Genomic DNA, 24992 nt, shown 5'->3' with positions numbered 1-24992 from the left:
ATTCCACTGTCTTTTTTTATACCACTATCAGAGTTTTCATAGGCAGGTTAATGAGCATAGTGAATTAACCTGGTTTTAGGAACAAGAAAAACTAATGACTGCTACTCCTTGTTTGATCTTGAGCCCTTTCTCTTTACTAGTGAACTAATAATGCATCATGCATATATATGATGCATACCCTAGGGGGGTTGGACAGGAAGATAAATAAAGTATAAATAATGAATGTTCCGTGGAGAACAAAATGAAGGTCTTTATAGCCTTGAACATATTATAGTCTACTCTACCACTCCTACTTCTATAGAAGTCTATATAACCCAAACTCTAAGTAGTGCCATCTACTCCATATCAAACATTCGTAGAGAAAATAGCATGTAAATAGTTTTTATAAATACTATTCCTAAAACCCAACAGACCTTTAGAAGAGATCTACACAGAAGCATAGAAAACGAGGCATCTATTTGCTTGTGGAGAATGTGTATGCCCCATCAAATGAATCAGAAATATACAGAGCCTAACAGTTGAGACTTTTTATTTTTTATTTTATTTATTTTTTTTTTTTTTAAGATTTTATTTATTTATTCGACAGAGATAGAGACAGCCAGCGAGAGAGGGAACACAAGCAGGGGGAGTGGGAGAGGAAGAAGCAGGCTCACAGCAGAGGAGCCTGATGTGGGACTCGATCCCGGTACGCCAGGATCACGCCCTGAGCCGAAGGCAGACGCTTTAACGACTGCGCTACCCAGGCGCCCCAGTTGAGACTTTTTAAATTGAGATGTATATGTTTTAAAATTTAGAATATTTTCAACAAAAGTCCTATATAAGGGACATTTTAGATTTGATTTTCCTTTCAAATATGAGATTTAGAATCTTCATTTTTAAATAAGAGAATATTCAGATTATTTACTATCGTAATCTTGTTACTTTATTAGTTAGAAATAAATTCATCTTTTATGTACTTTCCTTTGGCTCGATTTAGCAATCTTGATTTTCCACCTTCTGGGTAGGCTTTGTCACCCTGTGAGGAATAAAAATCCTCAAGGGGGCAGCAGAGAAAGCCATTTGTCCTGAGAGCTGATTAGGTCTCTGAGGAGATGACAGTACCTCTCTGAAGTACATGCCTGTATTGGCATCATTTTCTTAGGCCTTTGTTCTCAGAGCAATAGGATCAGATCTTCTGGGAGACAGAGAGGCCACCAAACTCTTCTGTGAAGACTGATAGTTTACAAAATGCCCGAATAAAGGAAAATGCTTCCTGTATTTCTTCCCTTACTTCCTATTATCATATGTTTATTGCCTGCCTCCTATATGCCAAGCATGGTGTTAAATGCCCGTGATACCCTGATAAAACAAACAGGTCTCTTCCCTCAAGGAGCTTACAGTACATTTAGGATATAGATGAGAAGAAACTTCATTGTAGTATAATGTGATAAATCTATAATGGAAAGTTGTATAATGTGCAGGGCAAGCATAGAGGAAGGAGCAATTGTATCTTTCTGGTTTAATTAGTCCATTAGAACTATACTTCTTATGCTCATAATAAAAAATTCATATTTATTAATGTTGAACTTGAATTCAATTAAATCAATAACCAAATTGTGTTTTATAATTAGCATGTGTTAAGATAATGGAGTTTTTCTGGTTTTCAGTATTAGTCACTTAGTAGTTATTTACATTAAGTAATATTTAATAGAAAACTGAATTGTGATTTATTTCTGGTGTATATATACATTGTGACTATATATCAATATATACTTATTGCAGTACTCATTTTTAGTAATTTACTTGTAGCCTGTTGAGTTTCAAGGGCACCCAGTGAAAGGATCAGCTACTAGTGCTGTGATGGTCAGAGGACACAGCTCACAGCTAGAATGCGGTCAGTTTCCAGATAGAATTGAGTATGAAAACTGCACGACAGACACTTGTTTATCGACACCAAAATCGACTAGTGCTTGTATGCAGATTGATTTCTTGCAGGTAAAAATATTTTTTATAGTTGCACCTTGCCAAATCATTTTCTTTATGTCAATACAAAATTTTATGAAGAGATTATATTTAAATCTTTGAACAAATATAAGTTATCCCTAAGCCCACTTCTCTAAGTATGACACCAAGCACCTCTCAACTGCTACCAAATAGAGGTCATAACAGAATGATATGCATGTATTTGAAACAGTGTCTGTTAAAGAGATTAACATCTTTTTATTAAAACATAATGCACATACAAAATAAGTGCACAGACCATAAGTACACAGCTCAGTAATTACCACAAAGTGAACACACCCATGTAACGTCCACTCTTAAGAAATAGAACATTACCAGCATCCCAGAAGTCCCCTGGCCCCCTTTCAACCACTACCCCTTTCTATTCCCTCCAAAGATAACCACTCTCTTGACTTACAATACCATATATTAGTTTTGCTTTTATTTATTTTTTTTAAAGATTTTATTTATTTGAGAGAGAGAGAGTGAACAAGCAAGAAAGAGAGCAGGGAGAGAGGAAGAAGCAGGCTCCCCACTAAGCAGGGAGCCGAATGTGGGGCTCCATCCCAGGACTCCAAGATCATGACCTGAGCCAAAGGCAGACACTTAACTGACTGAGCCACCCAGGATTTTTTTTTTGGGGGGGGGGTAATTTCTTCCCCCCTATTTTCTTGGTTTTTCTCTTTCTAGAACTTCTATTAAATGTTTTCAACCTACTGTAGCCTACTTTTTCTGCTGAGGATCCCCTGAGGATGCCATGGTTTCTAAGCGTTTCCATGGCTATAAGAGTACATCATTTTACTTCTTATTAGGCTCCCCTGTAGTAGGTCCTTTGGTTTGAATTTCTTCCGTCTTAACCAAGTATATATTACTTCCCCCTCCTCTTAATATTATATTGTAATTAAGGGTTACCATTATTTCTTAGTTTCACCAAAGATAAAAGATGTTTCTATGTCTTATTTCCTGTGTGTGTTTTTTTAAAGATTTTATTTACAAGAGAGAGAGCGCACGTGTGTATAGCGGAAGGGTCAGAGGGGGAGAGAGAGGGAAAAGGAGAGAATCCCAAGCGGACTCTGTGCTGAGCTCACAGCCCGTCACGGGATTCGGTCCCACGACCCTGAGAGCATGACCTGAGCTGAAACCAAGAGCTGGATGGTTGCTCAACCAACTGAGCCACACAGGTGCCCCTATTTCTTGTGTTTTTTTGAGGAGTATAGATTAGAGAGATACTCATATTGAAAAAAATTTGTGTCCATTTGTTTTATTTCTAATTATTTTAACATGCATCAGTATGGTCATGTTTTATATCATGAGTTAATAAGATATATTTAAAGGCAAAATGACTAGGCTTACCTACAGAGAGAAGAACTTTTTGATATAAGTGTGGCAGATTGCATATAGTCGTCTCTGACCCAGAGAAGATATTCTGTATTTCATCAAATTCCCAGGTACTATCACTGATTAAAAGCACCATTTTATACCACTAAGAAAGAAGATCAGTTAACATTATGCAATGCTTTATTACTTTGACTTTTTTATTAAAACCCTTTTTATTGTGGTGGGGCGCCTGGGTGATTCAGTTGGTTAAACACCCAACTCTTGGTCTCAGCTCAGGTCTTGATCTCAGGGTTGTGAGTTTGAGCCTCATGTTGGGCTCTGTGCTTGGTGTGGAGCTTACTTAAAACAAAAACAAAAAACCTTTTTATTTTGGTAAAAAAGTCATAAAATTTACAATCTTACTTATTTTTATGTGTACAGTTAAGTCATGCAAAGTATGTTTACAATGTTGTGAAATACATCTCTAGAACTTTTCCCCTTTCACTTAGATTTTTGATGTTATATTTGTTGTAAGAAGTCTTGGATTTGGGGCACCTGGGTGGCTCAGTCCATTAAACCTCGGACTCTTGATTTCAGCTCAGGTCATGATCTTGGGGTGTGGGGTCCAGCCCAACGTTGGACCCTGTGTGGTGTCTGCTTGAGATTCTCTCTCTCCCTCTCCCTCTGGCCCTCTCCCCTGCTCACGCTCTCTATGAATAAATAAATAAAATCTTAAAAAAGAAAAAAGTCTTGGATTTATTTGGGTGTAGATTTTTTTTATGATACATCGCACTGCTTTGCTTCCTTTCCCTTCTGTGAACACAATACTTTTTTGTTCAATGGCAAATGGTAATGTTATCTTTTTGAAGACATTTAAACAGCAAAATTACGTAACATGTATAATGTTAATGCAAACTCATACTTAGGTGATTATTATATGAACAGTATGATAACTTGCATATGGTTTCACTTGCACAGCAGTGCCAGCTATGTTATGACTCTTGCCTGTGCTATAGAGATGTAACAATGTCATCACTGTTAGGGTGCATCCCTTAGTTCAATGATGTTAAAATATAAGAAATGTGAATCCTAAGAATTGATGATATATAATGCACTCTGCTTTCCCTGAATAGAATTGGCTTCATAACGTATTGCTTCCGTTCTCTGTGTCTCAAGTTATAACCATGAACCGTGTGTGTGTGTATATATATGGAGGTAGATATAGTTATGTACACACATACTTTTTTTACTGAATAAACTGATAAGTGGATCTCTGTTTTCTAGTTCCCAGATGAAGAAAACTTTCCAAAAGGAGGTATTAGCTTTAATATTGAAGATAATTTTCAAGTGAGAGTTGAGTCTAATAAGGACTTAATTGAAAATGACTGTAAGTAAATTATAAGTAAAATATAACATTAAAAAGTTATTTGACATTGAACAAACTGTTGTGTAAAAATCCATGCTTTTTTTTCTTCCCCACAGCTATTTTAGATTTCTCTCCTAAAAATTCAGAACATTCATATCATTATTTGGATTATAATTTTAAATCAGCAGAGAAGACTTCATGGGAAGCAAATAAGGTATAATGTAAAGAAAATTTTAATGCTTGAGAGTAAAAAATCTTGGTAATTTTGGGATGGCTGGGTGGCTCAGTGAGTTAAGTGGTCGCCTCTTGATTTTGGCTTAGGTCATGATCTCAGGGTCCTGGGATCTGGCCTGAGTCAGGCTCTGCACTTGGCAGGGAGTCTGCTAGCGATTCTCTCCTCTCCTACCGCCTCTCCCCCTGCTCATGCATGCTCTCTCTTTCTCTCTCAAATAAATAAATAAATCTTTAAAAACAAATCTTGGTAATTTTAGAAGAAATGAATCCAGCAAAAACTAAAAAGATAAAAATCTTTGAATTTTTTTAACATGATCAAGAAAGTTTATTAATAACCAACCAACATTATTTTAGTGATAAAACAGCAGCATAATTTGTTAGAATAAATAACAAAATGTGGATGACTGCTATCTTATTACTCAAAGGTATTTTGAATTTTCTAATATGACATGATAAGAGAGGTAGACATAATTAGAGAGGAAGAAATAAAATTAGAAGAATCAATTAAAAATGAGAAATTTAAGAATTTTGTAAGGGAGCTGAAGACAAGATAAACTTGAAATGTTAAATGCCTTCTTATGTCAATTAGAAAATATAATAGATTAAGAATCCCAACAATAGTAACAAATGATATTTGTTATGTAAGATAAGATATGCCTAGGCATAATCTTAATTGGAAATGTGTGGAACATGTGTGAAATAGACTATGAAATTTTACTGTGAAATATAAAATTCATGAATAAATAGCAACTCAACAATACTTCATGCTCTGTGTAGGTCAGAACTTGTAAGACTTGGGTATAGAGTGATGGACAAAACAGGTATGATCTCTGTCTTTTTTTTTTTAAGATTTTATATATTAATTTATTTAGAACAAGTGAGTAGGGGGAGGAGCAGAGGGAGAGGGAGAGAATGTCAAGCAGCCTGCTTGCTAAGTGCAGAGCTGATGCTAGGCTCAATCTCATGACCCTGAGATCATGACCAGAGCCGAAATTAAGAGTTGGATGCTCAACCGACTGATCCACCCAGGTGCCTCTGATCCCTTCTTCAAAAGTTGAGATGTTTAAAGGAGGGAAAGGGATGTTAATCAAGAGAACAAGCAAACAAATAAATTGAGATGATTGCTATGTAGGAAAGCTGTCAAAGTCCTCTGAAATTATAGGGGAATCTATGGGTAATTAGGAAGGTTTCTCCAGCTATGGCAGCAGTGAGGGGAAGAACATACCTTGCAAAGAAACTGCAAGTGTAAATACAGTGAGATTAAAAAATTGAGTGGGCTAGAGAAAGTGGAAGAAAGCCAAAGTAATGGGATTTCAGTGAGTGAAAGGGAAAGTGGTAATTAGAGATTGTAAAAGTCAGCAGAACCAAACACAGTCTTGCAGACAAGATTAAGAATTTTGATAGTACTCTGTTTCCACTGGGATTTCCATGAAGCATTTTCAGCAGAAAGTTACATGACTTAGTTTACAGTTTACATTTTTAAAAGGTTTTCCTGGCTGCTCTATGGAAGATTGGTTTAGTGGTGCTGTGGTGGAAACCAGTTAAGAGAAGCCTTGATTAATAAGGACTTGAACATAGGGATTGTGGCAGTGAAAGGAGTTAGAAGCATGGATGTTGCTGGATTGAATGTAGAGAGTCAGCTGAAGGAAAAGGGAGAAGAAAGATTCCTGGCTCTCTGACTTAACCATTGTGTGGACTGAGGTGGTTTTCACTGGTGGAGTAAGATGGAGGAGTGTATCAGTCTGCTGGCATTGCCATAACAAAATACCATGGGATGGGTCTCGTAAACAACAGAAATTAATTTTGTCATGGTTCTGGAGGCTAGAAGTTCAAGATCAAGGCTTTGGCTAATTTGGTTTCTGGTGAGGACTCTCTTTATGATGGCTACCTTCTCATTATGTTGAGACATGCCCTTTCCTTGGTGTGTACACATGGAGAGAAAGAGAGCAAGTGAATGCAAGCTCTCTTTATAAGGACACCGATTCTGTCAGATCTGGGCCCCACTCTTATGATGACTTCATTTATCATTTACACTGTGTTACCTCTTAGAGGCCCTATTTCCAAATACAGTTACACTGGGGGTTAGGACTTCAACATATGAATTTGTGGGGGACACGGTTCAGTCCACAGCAGGAAGGAGCATGTTTGGTGAATATACAGACACAGACAAGGAATGCCCGTGAGTCAGTCAAGTAGAGATGTGAAGTTAGAAGCTGGTGACCTGGGTCTGGTTCGGTGAAGTTTGTGTGGTCATTCGCACTAGCAAAGTTTAAAGCACTGAGAATGGAGGAGTTCATTTCAAGAATGTGTAGAGAAAGGAGAACGTGTTAACATCTCATTCTCTAGAATTGGGAGGTGAGAGGGTTAGTTATGTCAGTTATTGTTGTAAAATGAAAGAAACATGTTCATTTGGCAATGTGGAGGTCATCAGTGACTTTGGCAAGAGCAGTTTCAGTGAAATAGTGAGGGTAGAAACCAATTAAGAGTGTATTAAATAGTAAATGAGAGGTGATAAGTAGTGACTGTAGATGTGGAAAACTCCTTAAAAGATTAGCATATTTAGCAAATCAGTCACTCATTCTTAAAATATTTGAGCAACTATTGTGTGTTACACTGTTGTAAGTGCTAGTGATAGGCCTGTGAATAAAACAGGCAAAGATCTGCTCTCCTGGAACTTGCACTCTAATGAAAGGAAACAGACAGTAAGCAAGTATATAGTACTTCAGAGGATTTTAAGTGCTGTGGAGAACAATAAAGCTGTGTTCAGGGGCTAGAGTTCTATTTTATAGGTAAAATAGGGCCTCTAATAAAATGACACCAGAGTAAAGATCTAGAAGGAGAGAGAGGGAGGGAGGGCACACACATGCCATACAGATATCTGGAGGAAGAGCATTCCAGGCACAAGGAATAGCAAGTGTAGAGGTTTTGAGGCAGGGGACTGCTGGCCAATTTGTAGAACAGCAAGGAGATAGCCCTGGAATGAATGAATGAATGAATGAATGAATGAATGAATGAATGAGAGTGGTAGAAGTGAGGTCAAAGAGGAAGTAAGGGGCCTGATCTTCCAGGGCAGCTGCATAGGACATTTTCAGAACCTTCTTGTACTTTGAGAGAGTTTGGAAACCCTTAGAGTTTTAATGAGAGGAAGGAAATTGTTGAACTTATGTTTAGAAAGAACTCTGTGGCTGGTGTGTAGAGAATGCACTGTGGGTGTAATACTCAGTGTGTAATACTCCGTAAGTACTGCCTATTATTTTTACTTTTGTTGAAGCTACAATATAATGGAGACTGCCTAAGTTTGAATGCCAACTCTGCTGCTAATAAGCTGGGTAATTTAAACAGGTTTAATTGTTTAACTACTCTTTTTCTCAGTTCTCTCAGTGGTAAAATAAGAAAAATGGTAGTACCAATCTCATATGGTGTGGTAAGGATCAAATGAGTTAAAAATATAAGGTGCTTAAGATAGTCCTGGCACACAGTAAGGATTCATAAATACAGAAGACTATTACTATGGTGATGATTGAATGTAATTTCTCATTAGTTCGTTTCTTCTGCTAGACTGAATTCCTTGAGTGTAGGGATCATGAGTATTCACCTTCACATCCTTATTTCCTAGCACAGCACCTAGAACCAAGTGGCTAATCAAGAAAGTGTTTTAGGGGCGCCTGGGTGGCACAGCGGTTAAGCGTCTGCCTTCGGCTCAGGGCGTGATCCTGGTGTTATGGGATCGAGCCCCACATCAGGCTCCTCTGCTATGAGCCTGCTTCTTTGTCTCCCACTCCCCCTGCTTGTGTTCCCTCTCTCGCTGGCTGTCTCTATCTCTGTCAAATAAATAAATAAAATCTTAAAAAAAAAAAACAACAAAGTGTTTTAAAATTTAAATATAAATTTTTATCTTTATTGTAATTTACTTAAAAAAATACACGGTTGCATTCTAATAAGATTAAATCATTCAGAAATATATAAAGTTAGAAGAACCCTTTCCCCTAATTCCACCTCCATTAGAAACCAGCCATTCTTAACAGTTTGGTATGCATTCTTCCAAACTTTTATTCTTTTATTCTATTGTTATACAAATATATAAAATGTGATCATCATATTAGATTTTTAAGGTGATTAATTTCTGGAAGCAGCAAGAAAATTAAATACTGTTATAAGAAGAATAATATAATGAATAATATGACTATTCAGGTCTGGAATATATCAAAAAAGTTTACTCCATTTGGGGCAATATTTTGCAATTTATGTCAACTGTAGATAAATCCTAGACCTGAGGACATAAGAGAAAGCTGTTCATCCTTGAGTCTGTAGGAAGTTTTACTTTGACAGCTCTAAACCATGAGGTCTGAGTTAATCTTAAGCCCCATCAACTGGAAATTCATCTTCAGAACCAAATCCCCATAACCCAGATCAATCTAAATAAGAATCTGACCCATTTCAAATAAATCCAATAGTTTTTTATTTATTTATTTTTTAAGATTTTATTTATTCATTTGAGAGAGAGAGAGCTTGACAGAGAGACATCACAAGCAGGGGAAGGGGTAGACGGAGAAGCAGGTTCCCTGCTGAGCAGGGAGCCCGATGCGGGACTCAATCCCAGGACCCCAGGATCATGACCTGAGCCCAAGACAGACACTAACCAACTGAGCCACCCGCTGACCGAGCCCCATAAATCCAATAGTTTTTATGCTCTGTATTTTACTTTTTATTATTATTATTGACTTTAGTGAGTTTATTCTTTTTTTTTTTTTTAAAGATTTTATTTATTTATTTGACAAAGAGAGACAGCCAGCGAGAGAGGGAACACAAGCAGGGGGAGTGGGAGAGAAAGAAGCAGGCTCCCAGCTGGGGAGCCTGATGTGGGGCTCGATCCCAGACCGCCGGGATCACGCCCTGAGCCAAAGGCAGACGCTTAACAACTGAGCCACCCAGGTGCCCCAGATTCTATCCTGCCCCTTTGGGAAGAATCTTTGCCCTACCGTAGCTCTACATAATGTGCTTGAAAGCATTATTTTTATAATGTAGTTTACTAGAATTCATTCAAGCTATAGGGAAAAAAATGTAATAACATTTTGGTCAATAGTTTTGTTTTTTCTTTCTGAATAGGTGAAATTACCAGAACAAAAGATCTCTACAGTAAACCCTGTTTCTACTTTTTCTTTGAACTCAAGAGATGACGACTTTGTGCTAGAATTCTCTGAGGAGTCCCTGAAAGAAAGAACTTTACCTGGTGATCTTCACTTCCTCAACTTCGTTACTATCAGAGTACTCTAATATCTCTCTGTGTAAAATGAAGTTTTTTATTTGAGCAATTGTTACTAAGCTAAAAGTATCTTGGGACCAGATTCAATGTCATACCCCTCAAGCTTTCCCATACCCTCTTTCTATTTCAGATGGCTCTTACTTCCAAATGCCATATTCTCTTCGTACTCACAGGTTCCTTGTTTCTTCTCCTGTTAGATTCTCAGCATGGACCTCTGAAAGTGTCTTCTGTCATTACAGTTCTTCTCACAGCTGTATCTCCAGAGCCAGGACCCCCTATTGCCCACTCCCCCTCCCAGGGGAACGTCTCATCTACACCCTTGGTTGACTTTGGTCTAACCTCTTCCTTTCCTCTGTTTTTGCTCAGGGGGCTTTTCAACTGCTGCTTCCACAGTTGCATTTTCAGGTCTCCGTTTGTTCATACGTTTTGACTCTTCCCTGTGAGTAATTTCCTGCTTCTTGATAAGTACAGTATATTCTGTAGGATTCTTTACACTAACTTTTCTTTTTCTCTCTCTTTTCTTATAATTTCACCAATGGATCTTCTGATTCCGAAGCTATGTTGGGTAAGGGGTGAAGTCGTAGGTGATTTTTTTGGTCACAGGTGGATGATACAGAAAAGAAAAACTTTGTAATGAATAAGTAGTTGGTTTGGAAAAGGTTTAGTGGGTGTGGTTGGTAGAGAAAACAAGGTAGGGAAGAGTCAGTGTGGGAGGAGTGGGTATCTAAACAAGTGAAGTGACAATGGAATAATAGATGATTTTCTTAGACCGTGAGTCTTTCACTCTTTATTTTTAAAATTATTTATTTATTTTTATTCAAGTATAATTAACATGTAATGTTATATTAGTTTCAGGTGTATAATAGAATGACTCAACAATTTTATACATTTCTCAGAGCTTATTGAGATAAGTGTGCTCTTAATCCCCTTTATCTATTTCACTCCTCCCCCCACCCACCTCCCCTCTGGCAACCACCAGTCTGTTCTCTGCATTTAAGAGTCTGTTTTTTGTTTATCTCCTTTTTTTTTTTTTTAAAGATTTGATTTATTTATTTGACAGAGATAGAGACAGCCAGCGAGAGAGGGAACACAAGCAGGGGGAGTGGGAGAGGAAGAAGCAGGTTCCCAGTGGAGGAGCCTGATGTGGGGCTCGGCCCCAGAACGCCGGGATCACGCCCTGAGCCAAAGGCAGACGCTTAACGACTGAGCCACCCAGGCGCCCCTGTTTATCTCCTTTTTCTTTGTTCGTTTGTTTTGTTTTGTTGAGTTGTAGAAGTTCTTTATATATTTTGGATATTAATCCCTTATCTGATATATTATTTGCAAATATCTTCTTCCGTTCTGTAGATTGCCTTTTTCCTTTGTGGATGGTTTCCTTTGCTGTCCAAAAGCTTTCTATTTTGGTGTAGTCCCAATAGTTTTTAATTTTGTTTTTGTTTCTCTAACCAGAAAAGACATATGTAGAAAAATGCTTCTATGGCAAATATCAAAGAAATTACTGCCTATGTTGTTTTTTAGGAGTTTTATGATTTTAGGTCTCACATTTAGGTCTTTAATCCATTTTGAGTTAATTTTTGTTTATGGTGTAAGAAAGTGGTCCAGTTTTATTCTTTTGCGTGTAGCTGTCTGGTTTTCCCAGCACCAGTTGTTGAAGAGATTTTCCCCATTGTATATTCTTGCCTCCTTTGCTATAGATAAATTGACCATATAAGTGTGGGCTTATTTTTGGACTCCCTATTATTCTCTTGCATTGATCTATATGTCCATTTCTGTGACGATCTTTTACTCTTTAATGAGGTTTTAACTTTTCTGTCAGTGTTGCTCGATTGACTTGTTAGAATTATAATCTAACACTACAGAAGAATATCATGGCTCACCTACTGTTCTACTACTTTCCCAAGTGATCCCCACAGTTTATTTCCAACAAATAGTAAGTCTGTCAAGAAGGTACATTATTATAAAATAGGAAACCATAACATTGTCAGATAAATTTTTTTTTAAAGATTTTATTTATTTATTTGACAGAGAGAGACAGCCAGTGAGAGAGGGAACACAAGCAGGGGGAGTGGGAGAGGAAGAAGTAGGCTCCCAGCTGAGAAGCCCGATGTGGGGCTCGATCCCATAACGCTGGGATCACACCCTAGCCAAAGACAGACACTTAACGACAGCACCACCTAGGCGCCCGTCAGATAAAAATTTTAAGCTTATATACTTCCCATGTAGCATTATTCATTCATTTATTTATTCAACAAATATTTATTATTGCTTTTTACATTTTCAGGAATATATCTGTTACTAATACTGCTGACAAAAGGAATTCTAAAACTGAGCCAAAATCTGCCATAACCTGAGTTTATGAGAATTGAACTGTTATCACATACCAAAAGATCAGAATACAGCTAAATATCTTCTCTACCCTGAAGGTTAACATATTAATTCATAAGTATAGTAAATATAAAGGAAGTTACAGTCACATAGTTAGATAAATAAACCATAAAATTTAGTCTCTGGAGTTGGAATGTAAAGTTGAGAACAAACAACTATTCTGAGTTTTTGTCCCGACTCTGCCAATCAGTATTCATGTTACTCTAGGTCTTGGTAATCTCATCTGTAAAATGAAAATAATAAATCCCTTCTTGGCTGAAAAGTGCTCTGAAAACTTAAGCACTATGTAAATATAATCTAGTGATTGGTGGTGGGGGGAAGTCCTTAGCTAAGGGGGAAAAGAAAAAGAGAAGGATTGCAAGTTCATTAACCTTAAAGTTTGAGTCTTTTAAGCTTTGAAATCTTTATTTTTTGAGACTAAAATTATTAAAAATTTTATTATGAAAAAGGAAAGAAAATTATCTAATTTTTTTTCAAGGCAAGTTGGTACCTGTCTTTTTTTGTAAGCTCCTGGCTTTTAGAGCCTAGGTAATGACTGTAATACATTTTTTATTAAATCAGCCCCTTTTTTTTTTCCAGTTATCAAAAAATCCAGTTCTCTGGAGAGTAACTTTCAAAGGCTTCCATTAGTAAGTAGAACCCGAGTTCCACTTATTACCTTGCCACCTGCTGAAAAGTCACCTGATTTAGAGTCTTGTTCATACGTGGTCAACTGTGATAGGCAAGAATCTTCTGGTTCCACCCCCATATTCAACTTGTGTGAAGAATCAGGAGTTCTTTCTTTTAGCTTTGGGCTTGAGGACCAAAGTGAAACTTCCTTCTGTAAAGAATCTAGAGAAGTGACTCCAGGGGACGTTTTACTTCTCAATAATGTATCTACTCAAAGCAAGTGGCTGAAATATCAGAACATACCCCAGTGCAACTTGACTACTCCAAACAGAGTCGATAAGAAAGTAACAGATGGCTTCTCTGCTAAGGTTATTTCTGGGACACATTTTAGTGACACAGGTGAAAGACAGAATGATGTTGTAAATGAAAGCTCTTTAGACTCTATGCATTTGCAAATGTTAAAAGGCATGCTCCATCAACAGCAGCAGGATTTTAGCAGTCAAGATTTGGTTTCCAGGAAGAAAACACTCTCTTTGAATTTAAAGCAGACTTCCAAGACTGAAATAATTCAAAACATGTTAGGAGAGTCAGCCTGCTACATCTACAGTGTAACAGGAGAATTACAGGTGAGGAAATGTACCAACGTGTCTTGGTGCATTTTTTGCAATAGTTATTGTCCGGATTTTAACAAAAGAATTACCAAGATCATATAAGAGCAATGATTTTACTCTTGGAGCTGATGGCTTTCTTTTTTTTTTTCCTTTTTTGAGTTTTCCAGAACTCTAGGTATAGTCATACCTTCTTTGACTTAAAATCTTTCCTAGTAGTTGTGAGCATTAAACAAAATTATATATTCAAAAGTGTCTGGTGCAGTATCTGGCACATAAGTACTTAATAAATTATAGTTCCAACTATTTCCACTTCCACTACTACTATTTCTGTGATTGTTCTCATTTTTCACTATCAGTTCAGTTTTGCCAATCGATCATTGTTGAGGTAAAGTGACATCTAATTATGCATTGGTTGTGGACAATTATTGTAATTACAACCAGGAACTGAAACACATAATGTTGTTCTTATCAGCTAAGTTTTTCCTAGCAAAAACTAAAAACTGATTAAGGGACAGACAAAAAACAGTTAGTCTTATTTATATGATTAAAAGTGCCATGCAAAGCCATTCTTGCTATATTCACTGTCTCATTTAAAATTAGCAAATGATTTTTAAGAATCCTGAAAATTAAAAGAAAAATGTGTTTGTTAAACATATCTATAGAAAATAATTTACTCATTAGTAAACAGTATGTTTCTGGCATTGTTATAATAACTTGAATTTCTCCATTTCAGGAGATAAATGGCTCTGAGCTATGCTTCCCAAGTGGGCAGAAAATAAAATCTGCTTATCTTCCCCAAAGGCAGATTCATATACCAGCTGTTTTTCAGTCTCCTGCTCATTATAAGCAGATTTTTACATCTTGTCTTATAGGTATGACTGTTATCTTTCTATTTTATTATGATCGACTGCTTAATGTAAGTAGTATAGCTATGAGAAAGCATTGTATACTGAGAATTTTTATATTAAATTCTCTACTTGAGATTTGTTATTTTCCATATGTTTCCTCCAGCTTTCAACAATAACTTATATTCAAATTTCAGGTCAAATTGAGTTTCATAAGTGGGAAATGACAGTATTATCTTTTTCTGGTTATAATTTTTCATTTTTTTTAAACTAGAAGTGGTTTAATGGTTAAGAAAAATTTTTTTTTAAAGATTTTATTTATTTATTTGACACAGAGAGAGACAGCCAGCGAGAGAGGGAACACAAGCAGGGGGAGTGAAGGAAGAAGCAGGCTCCCAGCGAAGGAGCCTGATGTGGGACTCAATCCCAGGACTCTGGGATCACACCCTGAGCCGAAGGCAGACGCTTAACGACTGAGCCACCCAGGCGCCCCTGTTAAGAAATTCTAAACATGATGCATGATTAGTTTTGATCGTTCTTTTTGTTATACAAGAACAAAACTTGCCTTTAAAAATGGATATTAGCATTAGGTTATAGATTACTCTGTTAAAAGGCTTTTTTAAAATTTAGCTAACAGTACACATGATACAAACACAATTAGTTCGTATTTAATTTTCATTTGTACTTATCTTTTTTATTTTGTAGAGCATCTAAATATATTGCTGTTTGGGTTGGCACAGAGGTTGCAAAAAGCTCTTTCAAAAGTTGACATATCATTTTACACATCATTAAAGGGAGAAAAACTGAAAAATGTAGAAAGTAATGTGCCGTCCTGCCATCATCATCAACCTGCAAAACTTGTCACGGTTAAAAAGGAAGGTCCAAATAAGGTATTGTTCCCTCTTCCTTGCCTGTTGCCCACCAAATACTTGTAAAAAGTTTATGCTTTATGACAAGCTTAGTTAAAGTCTTGATTAGGAGTCACTTGAGGTGTTAGTAACTAACATACAGTAAATTCCCAGGAAATTTTTATTGAAAGATTATCTGTGTTCTGTGAGTTAAGATCATCCTTTAAATTGCTTAGGAACTTATTACATAGTGGTGGATGGAGGAAGAAACATCAAAGGAAATTTTGCATAAAACTGTAATTGATACAGCAGGATGGATATGCCCAAGTTACAGTTAGAACACTGAGAAAGGGATATGTCCCATCCTGAGGTCTTAGAGAATGCAGAGATGAGCCTGAAAGAAGTGAAAGCTGAAGTAGTCTATTATGTGATCCCCAGTATGAGTTAACAGATAAGGCCTAGGAATATAAAAGCATAGTGATTTAATTTACATTGCTGATAATGTGTTATTATGGAAGAAGTCAAGTTAGTAAAATGTTTATGTATTGCATATATAAAATTAAATGTAAGTTCAGTTGTCAAAAGAATTCATAAATAATATAACCATAGAATAAAATATTATAGAACCATCAAAAGTCTTTTTCTTTTTAAGATAATTTGATGACATTGTTGTCATGTGTACAGTATGTTGTATATGAAGGTTAGGTTATGGAGTAGAAAACATTATCTGAGTTTTATTTTTGTTTAAAAATCAGTATACGTATGTGTATCTTCGTGTGCATGTGCACACACTTATGTGAGTGACAAAAAAGGCCAAAGAGAAATGCAGAAGATATTTCTTGTAGTTGTTTCTGGGTAGCTTTCTGATTTTTTATAGTAAACATTTTAAATTGGGAAAACAATAAATTTTATTTTTCAATTAAGCTTATATGCTCAGAATAATGTAATTTTTTGATAAGGAGAAAATAAATGGAAAAGTAGGTGGTTTTAATTTTAATGTGTTGTTTAATTGATATTAATAAAAAGATTAACTTGAATAATGAATAATTGATTGCAGTACATTAATGCCAAACAGCTTTTTATATCTTTTTTTTTTTTAAAGATTTTATTTATTTATTTGACAGAGATAGAGACAGCCAGCAAGAGAGGGAACACAAGCAGGGGGAGTGGGAGAGGAAGAAGCAGGCTTATAGCGGAGGAGCCTGATGTGAGGCTCGATCCCATAACGCTGGGATCAAGCCCTGAGCCGAAGGCAGATGCTCAACCGCTGTGCCACCCAGGCGCCCCAGCTTTTTATATGTCTTGACAAACATAATACAAAAACAGTAAAATATAAAATTTTTCTTACTAAATTGTACTATCTTTTTCCTCTTAGGGTCGTCTCTTTTATACCTGTGATGGACCCAAAGCTGACCGATGTAAATTTTTCAAGTGGCTTGAAGAAGTGACCCCAGGATATTTAACACAGGAAGACTCTCGACCTAGCATGGTTTTAAGTGATATAAAGAGTATTGGCCTGTATTTAAGAAGTCAAAAGATACCCCTCTTTGAGGAATGCCAGCTTTTGGTGAGGTACGTTTCTTGGTACCAAATAATGCCTGTAATTATATTAATTATATCAGAAAATAATAACCTCACATGACTGTCGTCAGTTTTTTTTTTTTTTTAAGATTTATTTATTTATTTTAGAGAGAGAGAGAGACAAAGAGTTGGGGGTGGGGCAGAGGGAGAGGGAGAGGGAGAGGGAATCTCAAGCAGACTCACCACTGAGTATGGATTCCATTGTGGGGCTCAATCCCATGACTCTGAGATCAGGACCTGAGCTGAAATCAAGAGTCAGATGCTTAACCAATAACCACCCCGGGGGCCCTGATTGTCATCAGTTTTAAGAAAGATTGAGATAGGAAAAATATCTAAAAGTATCTAAAACCTCAGTTTTTCTAACTGTAAAATGGGAATAATTATTAAAGCTATTTTTGGCCCCTTCTAAGCATCAAGCAATGATTGGCAGGCACGCTATTTTTCTAATCACTTTTATATATGGTCACAATCCTAAGGGAAACCCTGCTGAACAAACCACAAGAATAATTTTTATCAGTGCAGGATAAGAGTGGTCATTCACAAGCCTGAACTAGGTAATAAAATGCTACATTTTGAAAACATGTTTTATAAAAGTGGGATTATCCAAAAAGTAGCTATAATGAATATTTGCATGGTAATTTAATAACATCTATGGGGAGTTTATACATGCTGTGCACTCTTCTAAGCACTTTGCATGTATTATTTCATTTAATCATAATAACCTAGAAAATATGGAAATAATGGGGATAATTTATTATAGTTATTGAAACTGAGGTACTCTATCTTTTATATACTTCTTAGATACTTTTCCTATCTCAGTCTCTTTTAAAACTAATGATAATTCTGTAATGGTTGCTATTATCTTCCTTTGACACAGTATTTTTTTTATTTTGTGTACATGTATGAAAGTATATAAAGATACACTCACCCTGGTTCTTTCCTTTTAATATTGTATTTTAAAGATGAAAAGAAAAAGATTTGTACCTTCAAACTTCCACTTATAAAGTAAGTCCTGGGATTATAATGTACAGTATGATAACTGTAGTTAATAATACTGTATAATATATTTAAAAGTTGGTAAGAGAGGATATCTTAAAAGCGTTCATCTTGGGCACCTGGGCGACTCAGTCAGTTAAGCATCGAGCTCTTGATTTTGGCTCAGGTCTTGATCTTGGGGTCATGGGATCGAGCCCCACATTTGGCTCTGCAATCAGCGGGGAGCCTGCTTGAGATTCTCTCTCTCCCTCTGCCACTCCCCCCCTCAAATATGTAAATAAATCTTTAAAAAACAGTGCTCATCACAAGGAGAGCAATTTGTAACTCTGTGGTGACTGATGTTAACTAGACTTACTGTGGTGATCATTTCACAATATATACATATAGCAAACCATTTTATTGTACACCTGAAACTGCTATAATGTTATATGACAATTATATCTCAGTTAAAAATTTGTACCTTAATATTTAAACTCATTTTTATTTTTTACTCATTTTTCAGAAGAAGATTTGATTTTCAAAGAAAACAGTATGGCAAACTAAAGAAGTTTACTACTGTAAATCCTGAATTTTATAGTGAACCTAAAAGCAAACTTTATCTTAAGCTGAGTCGGAAGGAAAGTTCTTCAACTTACAGCAAAAGTAAGTTGATTGATCATGTTGGTGACTAAGTCTAGCCTTGTATCTCAGTTACGTAACTGTAAATTCTTTGTATTAAAGAGGCTTTATAAAATACTGCTTAATAGTAGCATATATTGGGGCGCCTGGGTGGCTCAGTCGTTAAGCGTGTGCCTTCGGCTCAGGTCATGATCCCAGCGTTCTGGGATCTAGCCCTGCATCGGGCTCCCTGCTCGCTCTACTTGCTGCTCCCCCTGCTTGTGCTCTCTCTCTGTCTAATAAATAAATAAAATCTTTAAAAATATGGAGTAATGAGATAGCAGGATGAAAGTATATCATAGATGAAGCTACAATAATTAAGACAGTATGGAACGGACACAATGATATACAAATTGAAGAGTAGTATAAAATAGGGAGCCCAGAAACAGATCTAAGATTTTATTTATTTGAGAAAGAGAGAGAGTGCACGAGTGGGGAAGCAGACTCCCCGAACTCGACAACAAGGTGTTTAATCCCACCACCCATGAGATCATGACCTGAGTCAAAACCAAGAGCCAGACGCTTAATCCACCGAACCACCCAGGCGCTCTTATTACTTTTGGATCTTATACATTGAGGTTATTTTATTAGGTGCATTTTCAGTTTATATTTTAAATTACAGTTATCTTCTTGGTAAATTGAACTTCTATTATTATGTAGAGGCTCTCTTCATCTCTAATAATACTTTTTTCTTAAAATCCAGTTATCAATATAGCTGTGTTTTATTTTGACTAATATTTGTTCAATAAGTCTTCTAATCTTTTTGTTCCACCTTTGTGTGTTCCTACATTATAGGTGTGTCCCTCATAATTAGCATATGTTTGGGGCGCCTGGGTGGCTCAGGCCATTAAGCGTCTGCCTTTGGCCCAGGTGGCGATCCTGTAGTCCCTGGGATCCAGCCTGCTTTGGGCTCTCTGCTCAGCAGGGAGTCTGCTTCTCCCTATGACTCTCCCCTCTCCCTCATCTCGTGCTCTCTCTGTCTCTCTCTCTCAAATAATAAAGTCTTTTTTAAAATTAGCATATGTCTGGGGGTGCCTGGGTAGCGCAGTCATTAAGCGTCTGCCTTAGGCTCAGGGCGTGATCCCAGCATTCCCCGATCGAGTCCCACATCGGGCTCCTCCGCTGGGAGCCTGCTTCTTCCTTTCCCACTCCCCTGCTGTGTTCCCTTTCTCGCTGGCTGTCTCTCTGTCACATAAATAAATAAAAAATCTTTAAAAAAAATAAAAATAAAATTAGCGTATGTCTGAATTTTTAAAATTTGACTTGTAAATGGAGTAAGCCCAGTGGTTAAATTAATTATAATAATTGATATGCTTGGGTATATTTTTACAGTCTTAAGTTATTTCTGTTTATCCCACTTTATCTGTGCTCTTTTTAATCCTTTCTTGCTTTAAAAAAAATTGATACTTAAGATCTTACCCTCCAGTAAGACAGGAACTCACATGGCTTGTTTCTTCCTCTTTACTTTTTCTTTCACTCTCCCCTCCCTCACATCTTGTTGATCTTATCTAGAATAGTGCTACGCAAAGTATTGTTGGCAGACTGGTTCTAGTACACAAACTGTTACTGGTTCCCAAAGAGGGGTGTGGGGCTGCTCTAGAGTGTAAATACCCTTTGTTAATAAACAGACTAGTTTAGTTGTGTGTTGCTTTATTTTGTCTGTACTAAAACTTTCTGAATGAAGGAAGCATGTTGACTTGTTGATTGCATTCTAGCACAAACTTCATGTTGCAGACCAATAACAAAACTATTTAAGACAGGCTGCTTTGAATAGCATAAATTTTAGGTTAGTATGGTGTTATTTCCTATCTTTGAGCATAACTACTTTTTAAAAGATGACTGCAAACTTGTCCAAGGTAATTTAGTTACATTTATTTCATGTTTCCCTTTTAGCATCTTCTGGATTTTTCTCTCTTATTGTATTTCATCAAAAACTGTTTTGAATGGAGGTCTTTGTATGGTAAACCACCTGAGCCTTGAATACTTGAGAATATTTTTACTGTACATTCATATTTGAATGATAGTTTTACTACATTTAGAATTCTAGGTTTTAAATTCTTTTCATTTAATACTTTTGACCTACAGAAGCAGCAATTTTATATGTTTTAAACAAATATTAATATACTTGGTTATGTTCTAGCTGTTGAAAAATCTGATGGCATTACGATTCTTACTCCTTTATAGGTTATTTGCTCTTTCTGTCTGGAAGCTTTAGAATTTTATTTTTCTCTCTGAATTTTATAGTCTTATATTTCCCTATAATGTGTCTAAATATGAGTTTTTCCTTTTTCTCCTCTTGGGCACACCATTGGCCTTTTATTTTTGTATTTTTTATTTTTTTAAAAGATTTTATTTATTTATGTGATAGAGAGACAGCCAGCGAGAGAGGGAACACAGCGGGGAGTGGGAGAGGAAGAAGCAGGCTCCCAGCAGAGGAGCCCGATGTGGGACTCAATCCCCAAACGCCGGGATCACGCCCTGAGCCAAAGTCAGATTTTTTAACGACTGCGCTACCCAAGTGCCCCACCATTGGCCTTTTAAATCTAAAGTCTTCTATCTCCAAACTCATCCAGCATATGCATTAAATATGTATAGCTTTTTGTATGTCAGTCATATTTCCATAAGGTTTATTTTATTTATTTATTTATTTATTTATTTATTTATTTATTTATTTATTTTTAAAATACTAAAGTCAGGGCACCTGCGTGGCCCAGTTGCTTAAGCATCTGCCTTCAGCTCATGTCTCATTCCCAGGGTCCTGGGATCAAGCCCTGCTGGGGCTCCCTTCTCAGTGGGGAGCCTGCTTCTCCCTCTTCCCCTCTCCCTTGCTTGTGCTCTCTCTCACTCTCTCCCTCCCTCACATAAATAAATAAAATCTTTTAAAAAAAAAAGTAAATGAATATTAAAGTCTTATTTTTTCTATTTTTTTTTTAATTCTGGGAAATTGATTATCATTATTTCTTCAAATAATCTTCACTTTATTTTTATTTCTCTCTCTAGGACTTTTATTATTCCAATATTAGCCTCTCTGACTCTCTTAACATTTCTTTTATATTGTCTGGGCTTTTGTCCTTTCTTCTTTCTGGGAAATATCCTCAATATGGTCTTCTAAATTGCTTAGTTATTCCTCAGATGTGTCCATTCTGCTATTTATCCCATCAATTATAACTTTATTTCAACTACCATATATTTTTAAACCTAATTTTTTTGTTGATTTCTTTTTCATTATTTTCTTGGTCTTATTTTGCATTGCTACTATCATCTCTTATCTGTTATAAAAAATCTCTTTTCAGGCTAAATTTAAATTATTTGTCCATCTGTTCTGGTATTTCCTTTTCTGTAGGACTCTGTAATCCAGTACGTTTTTCTTTGAAGTCTTTGTTCTCCTTAAATGTCTCATTATTTTGGCCTGTAAACTAATTTTCCCCTGGTGGTTTCAGCTGCTCTTTCTGGCAATGCATATGGGTGAAGGCTGACCCAAGTCTAGTCAGCGCCAATGAGGTCAGGGAGTTGGGTTCAGTCCCAGATCTGCCATTTACTGGCCTTATATCTATGGATAATTTATTTAACTTCTTTGGGCCTCAGTCTTCCTTCATCAATAAAATGGTGATAGTAATAACATCTATCTGACATGTAAAATGTCTATTGACCCAGAATATAATATATGTTACTGTGTGGGTTTTTTTTTTTTTTTTTTTAAGATTTTATTTATTTATTCATTTGACAGAGAGAGAGAGACAGCCAGCAAGAGAGGGAACACAAGCGGGGGGGGGGGTGGGAGAGGAAGAAGCAGGCTCCCAGTGGAGGAGCCCGATGCGGGGCTCGATCCCAGGACTCTGGGACCACGCCCTGAGCCGAAGGCAGACGCTTAATGACTGAGCCACTCAGGCGCCCCTTAAGATTTTACTTTTTAAGTCATCTCAGCACGTGAGACTCAAACATAAAACCCTGAGATCAAGAGTCATAGGCTCCACCAGCCAGGCGCCCCTGGTTAATTGTGTTTTATAAAAAAAAAAAAAAAAATTCCCATAGATACATGACCTGCCAATAGATTCTGATCTATTTATCTATCCCTGGTGGCAGTAGTTATGTGAGTTGCTGCCTTGTTTCTCTATCTTAAGGTCCTCCTGGTAGTGTTTGTTTTAGCCAAAGATGAAATTAGCTTCAAAACAAATCCTGGAGTCAACTGCTCCAAGAGTGATAGGATTATTCCATCATCCATTAGTTAATATTCCAGTTGACCTTCGACACTTAAAATTCCTCTTTGTCCCCTTGATTGGTGAGGTTGGGGTTATCCTGGGAATCTGCTGGGAAAATTCTTCCTCTCTTCCCCATTCTCAGAATTCCTTTCTATCATCTATAAAGGATTAGGAGTTTCTGAGCTTTGTAAAATTTTTATCATCATCCTTTCGCATTCTCTTTGTGGCTTCTGTAAGAATATCACTGCTCTGAAGTAGACGTGCCTTTCCCTTTCCCACTAGCTGTTTTCTAACATTGTGTTGGATTTGTATTTTAAAGTTTTCCTGTCATTTCGGTGGGATAGAGAAAGGAAAGGTGAACAATTTTTTTTTCTGTCAACTATCTTGAATTGGAGATCTTTTTAATAATTGTGGCGATGGTTGTATTAAATAAATATTAGCAAAGAATGAATAAATTGTTTATATGTTTCCTCAGTTGGCTTTTTTTTTTTTTTTTTTGAGAGACAGACAGAGAACAGGAGACAGGCAGAAGGAGAGAGAGAGTGAGAATCGTAAGCAGGCTCCAAGCCCAGCATGGAGCCCCAGGTGGGGCTCCATCTCAAGACCCTGAGATCATGGCCTGAGCTGAAATCCAGTGTCAGATGCTTAACCACCTGAGCCACCCAGGAGCCCGGCAAATATTTTTTTTGAAATTAGATATATAATAATACTATAATATAAATCAGCTTTTTCTAAAGCGTAAACATTTTCTAAAATAATAGTTCTATAGGGGTATTGATAAAAGTCAATGTAAAAAAATAGATTCTGTGGCTAAATAAATTTGGGAAGTGCTGTGTTAAGCAAATAAGTTTAATCTAAGATTTTTCAGAACCTTAAATGTGCTGATATGCATTGGACTTTCCAAGATGGGAATGTAGCCCAGTAAATGATCTTTTCTGATGCAGTTGAGACTTGTGACTTGTCAGTTAATTTTCAAAGTTGGTTTAAGTTAGGGAATATAATAAATAATGCATATGAACATTAAACATTTAAACTTAAAATATTTGAATATGTTTTTATTTAATGATCTTTTGATGAAGAATTAAGGCTTTTGGGGCGCCTGGGTGGCACAGCGGTTAAGCGTCTGCCTTCGGCTCAGGGCGTGATCCCGGCATTATGGGATCGAGCCCCACATCAGGCTCCTCTGCTATGAGCCTGCTTCTTCCTCTCCCACTCCCCCTGCTTGTGTTCCCTCTCTCGCTGGCTGTCTCTATCTCTGTCCAATAAATAAATAAAATCTTTAAAAAAAAAAAAAAGAATTAAGGCTTTTGCTTAGAATATGAGTTTTTTGATTGGAAATCTTTTTTTATCTTGTATGAACCATACCCACAAATACTCCACCCATAAAGATTTACCATACTGAATTCTTAAACATGGAGTAAGAACTTGTGAAACAATCTAAGTGGAGAGTGATTTAAGTTTTTTCAATCTCTTTTCTAATCTTTTACATTTATCTTATCTATACTTGAGTCAAAAACAATTTTTTGTGTGTGGCTTTTTAAAGCAAATCTTAATTAAGTCTTTCTAAATTATTTAATTTTCTTAAAACAGCAATTATTTTTCTTCATCCTCATAATGGTTCAAATAATACTTGATTAAGTTATATAATTGTAACTAACCTGACTGGTATAAAAAAGTTTTAGAACAGATACAGTTGACTCTTTGTGTCAGCTCAGCTGGTGGTAGAAATGGTGTACAGGTATTGTGGAAATAGCCTACTAGCTGTGAGTACTCAATATGCTGTGGAGATGGTGTGTTATACAGGAAGAAGAACATTAATTAATCTAGAGCATCAGTTAAGTAGAAGTCTGTTAAGAGAACTTGTATTCTATCTACAGATTGCCAACTTTATTTGAGCATGAAAACCATTATATGGCAGAGCATCTTTTTAGACTGATGCTCTACCTTGGGAAAGTTTGATATAGCTATAAAGTTGTTTTATAAGAAAGATGAGTTAGATGATATGTTGCTTTATTTACACTGTTTTTTTTTTTTTAAGATTTTATTTATTTGAAGAGAGAGAATGAGCAGGGAGAAGGGGTAGGGGGAGAGAGAGAGAAGC

At 36.5% G+C, this 24992-nt stretch overlaps 1 protein-coding gene across 5 annotated transcripts in view; it reads left to right on the top strand.

The window, feature by feature from the left end:
- ZGRF1 (zinc finger GRF-type containing 1) overlaps positions 1-24992 on the top strand; it is a 93155-nt gene that overhangs the window by 29675 nt on the left and 38488 nt on the right. For 2 of the 5 annotated variants that reach the window (XM_057310012.1, XM_057310011.1), the window contains 8 exons: positions 4582-4684; positions 4780-4877; positions 10004-10127; positions 13125-13174; positions 14499-14637; positions 15316-15500; positions 16834-17030; positions 18538-18677. In XM_057310012.1, coding sequence (XP_057165995.1) covers positions 4582-4684; positions 4780-4877; positions 10004-10127; positions 13125-13174; positions 14499-14637; positions 15316-15500; positions 16834-17030; positions 18538-18677 — 1036 coding nt within the window. Of the gene's footprint in view, positions 1-1788; positions 1975-4581; positions 4685-4779; positions 4878-10003; positions 10128-13124; positions 13781-14498; positions 14638-15315; positions 15501-16833; positions 17031-18537; positions 18678-24992 lie in introns of all 5 variants that reach the window. The other 3 variants (XM_057310010.1, XM_057310009.1, XM_057310008.1) reach the window with 2 other exon arrangements.

This window comes from Ursus arctos, unplaced genomic scaffold (genome assembly GCF_023065955.2).
Source record: "Ursus arctos isolate Adak ecotype North America unplaced genomic scaffold, UrsArc2.0 scaffold_11, whole genome shotgun sequence".
Lineage (NCBI taxonomy): Eukaryota > Metazoa > Chordata > Mammalia > Carnivora > Ursidae > Ursus > Ursus arctos.
Note: the sequence above shows the minus strand (reverse complement) of the source record. Positions and strands in the feature narration are given on the sequence as shown.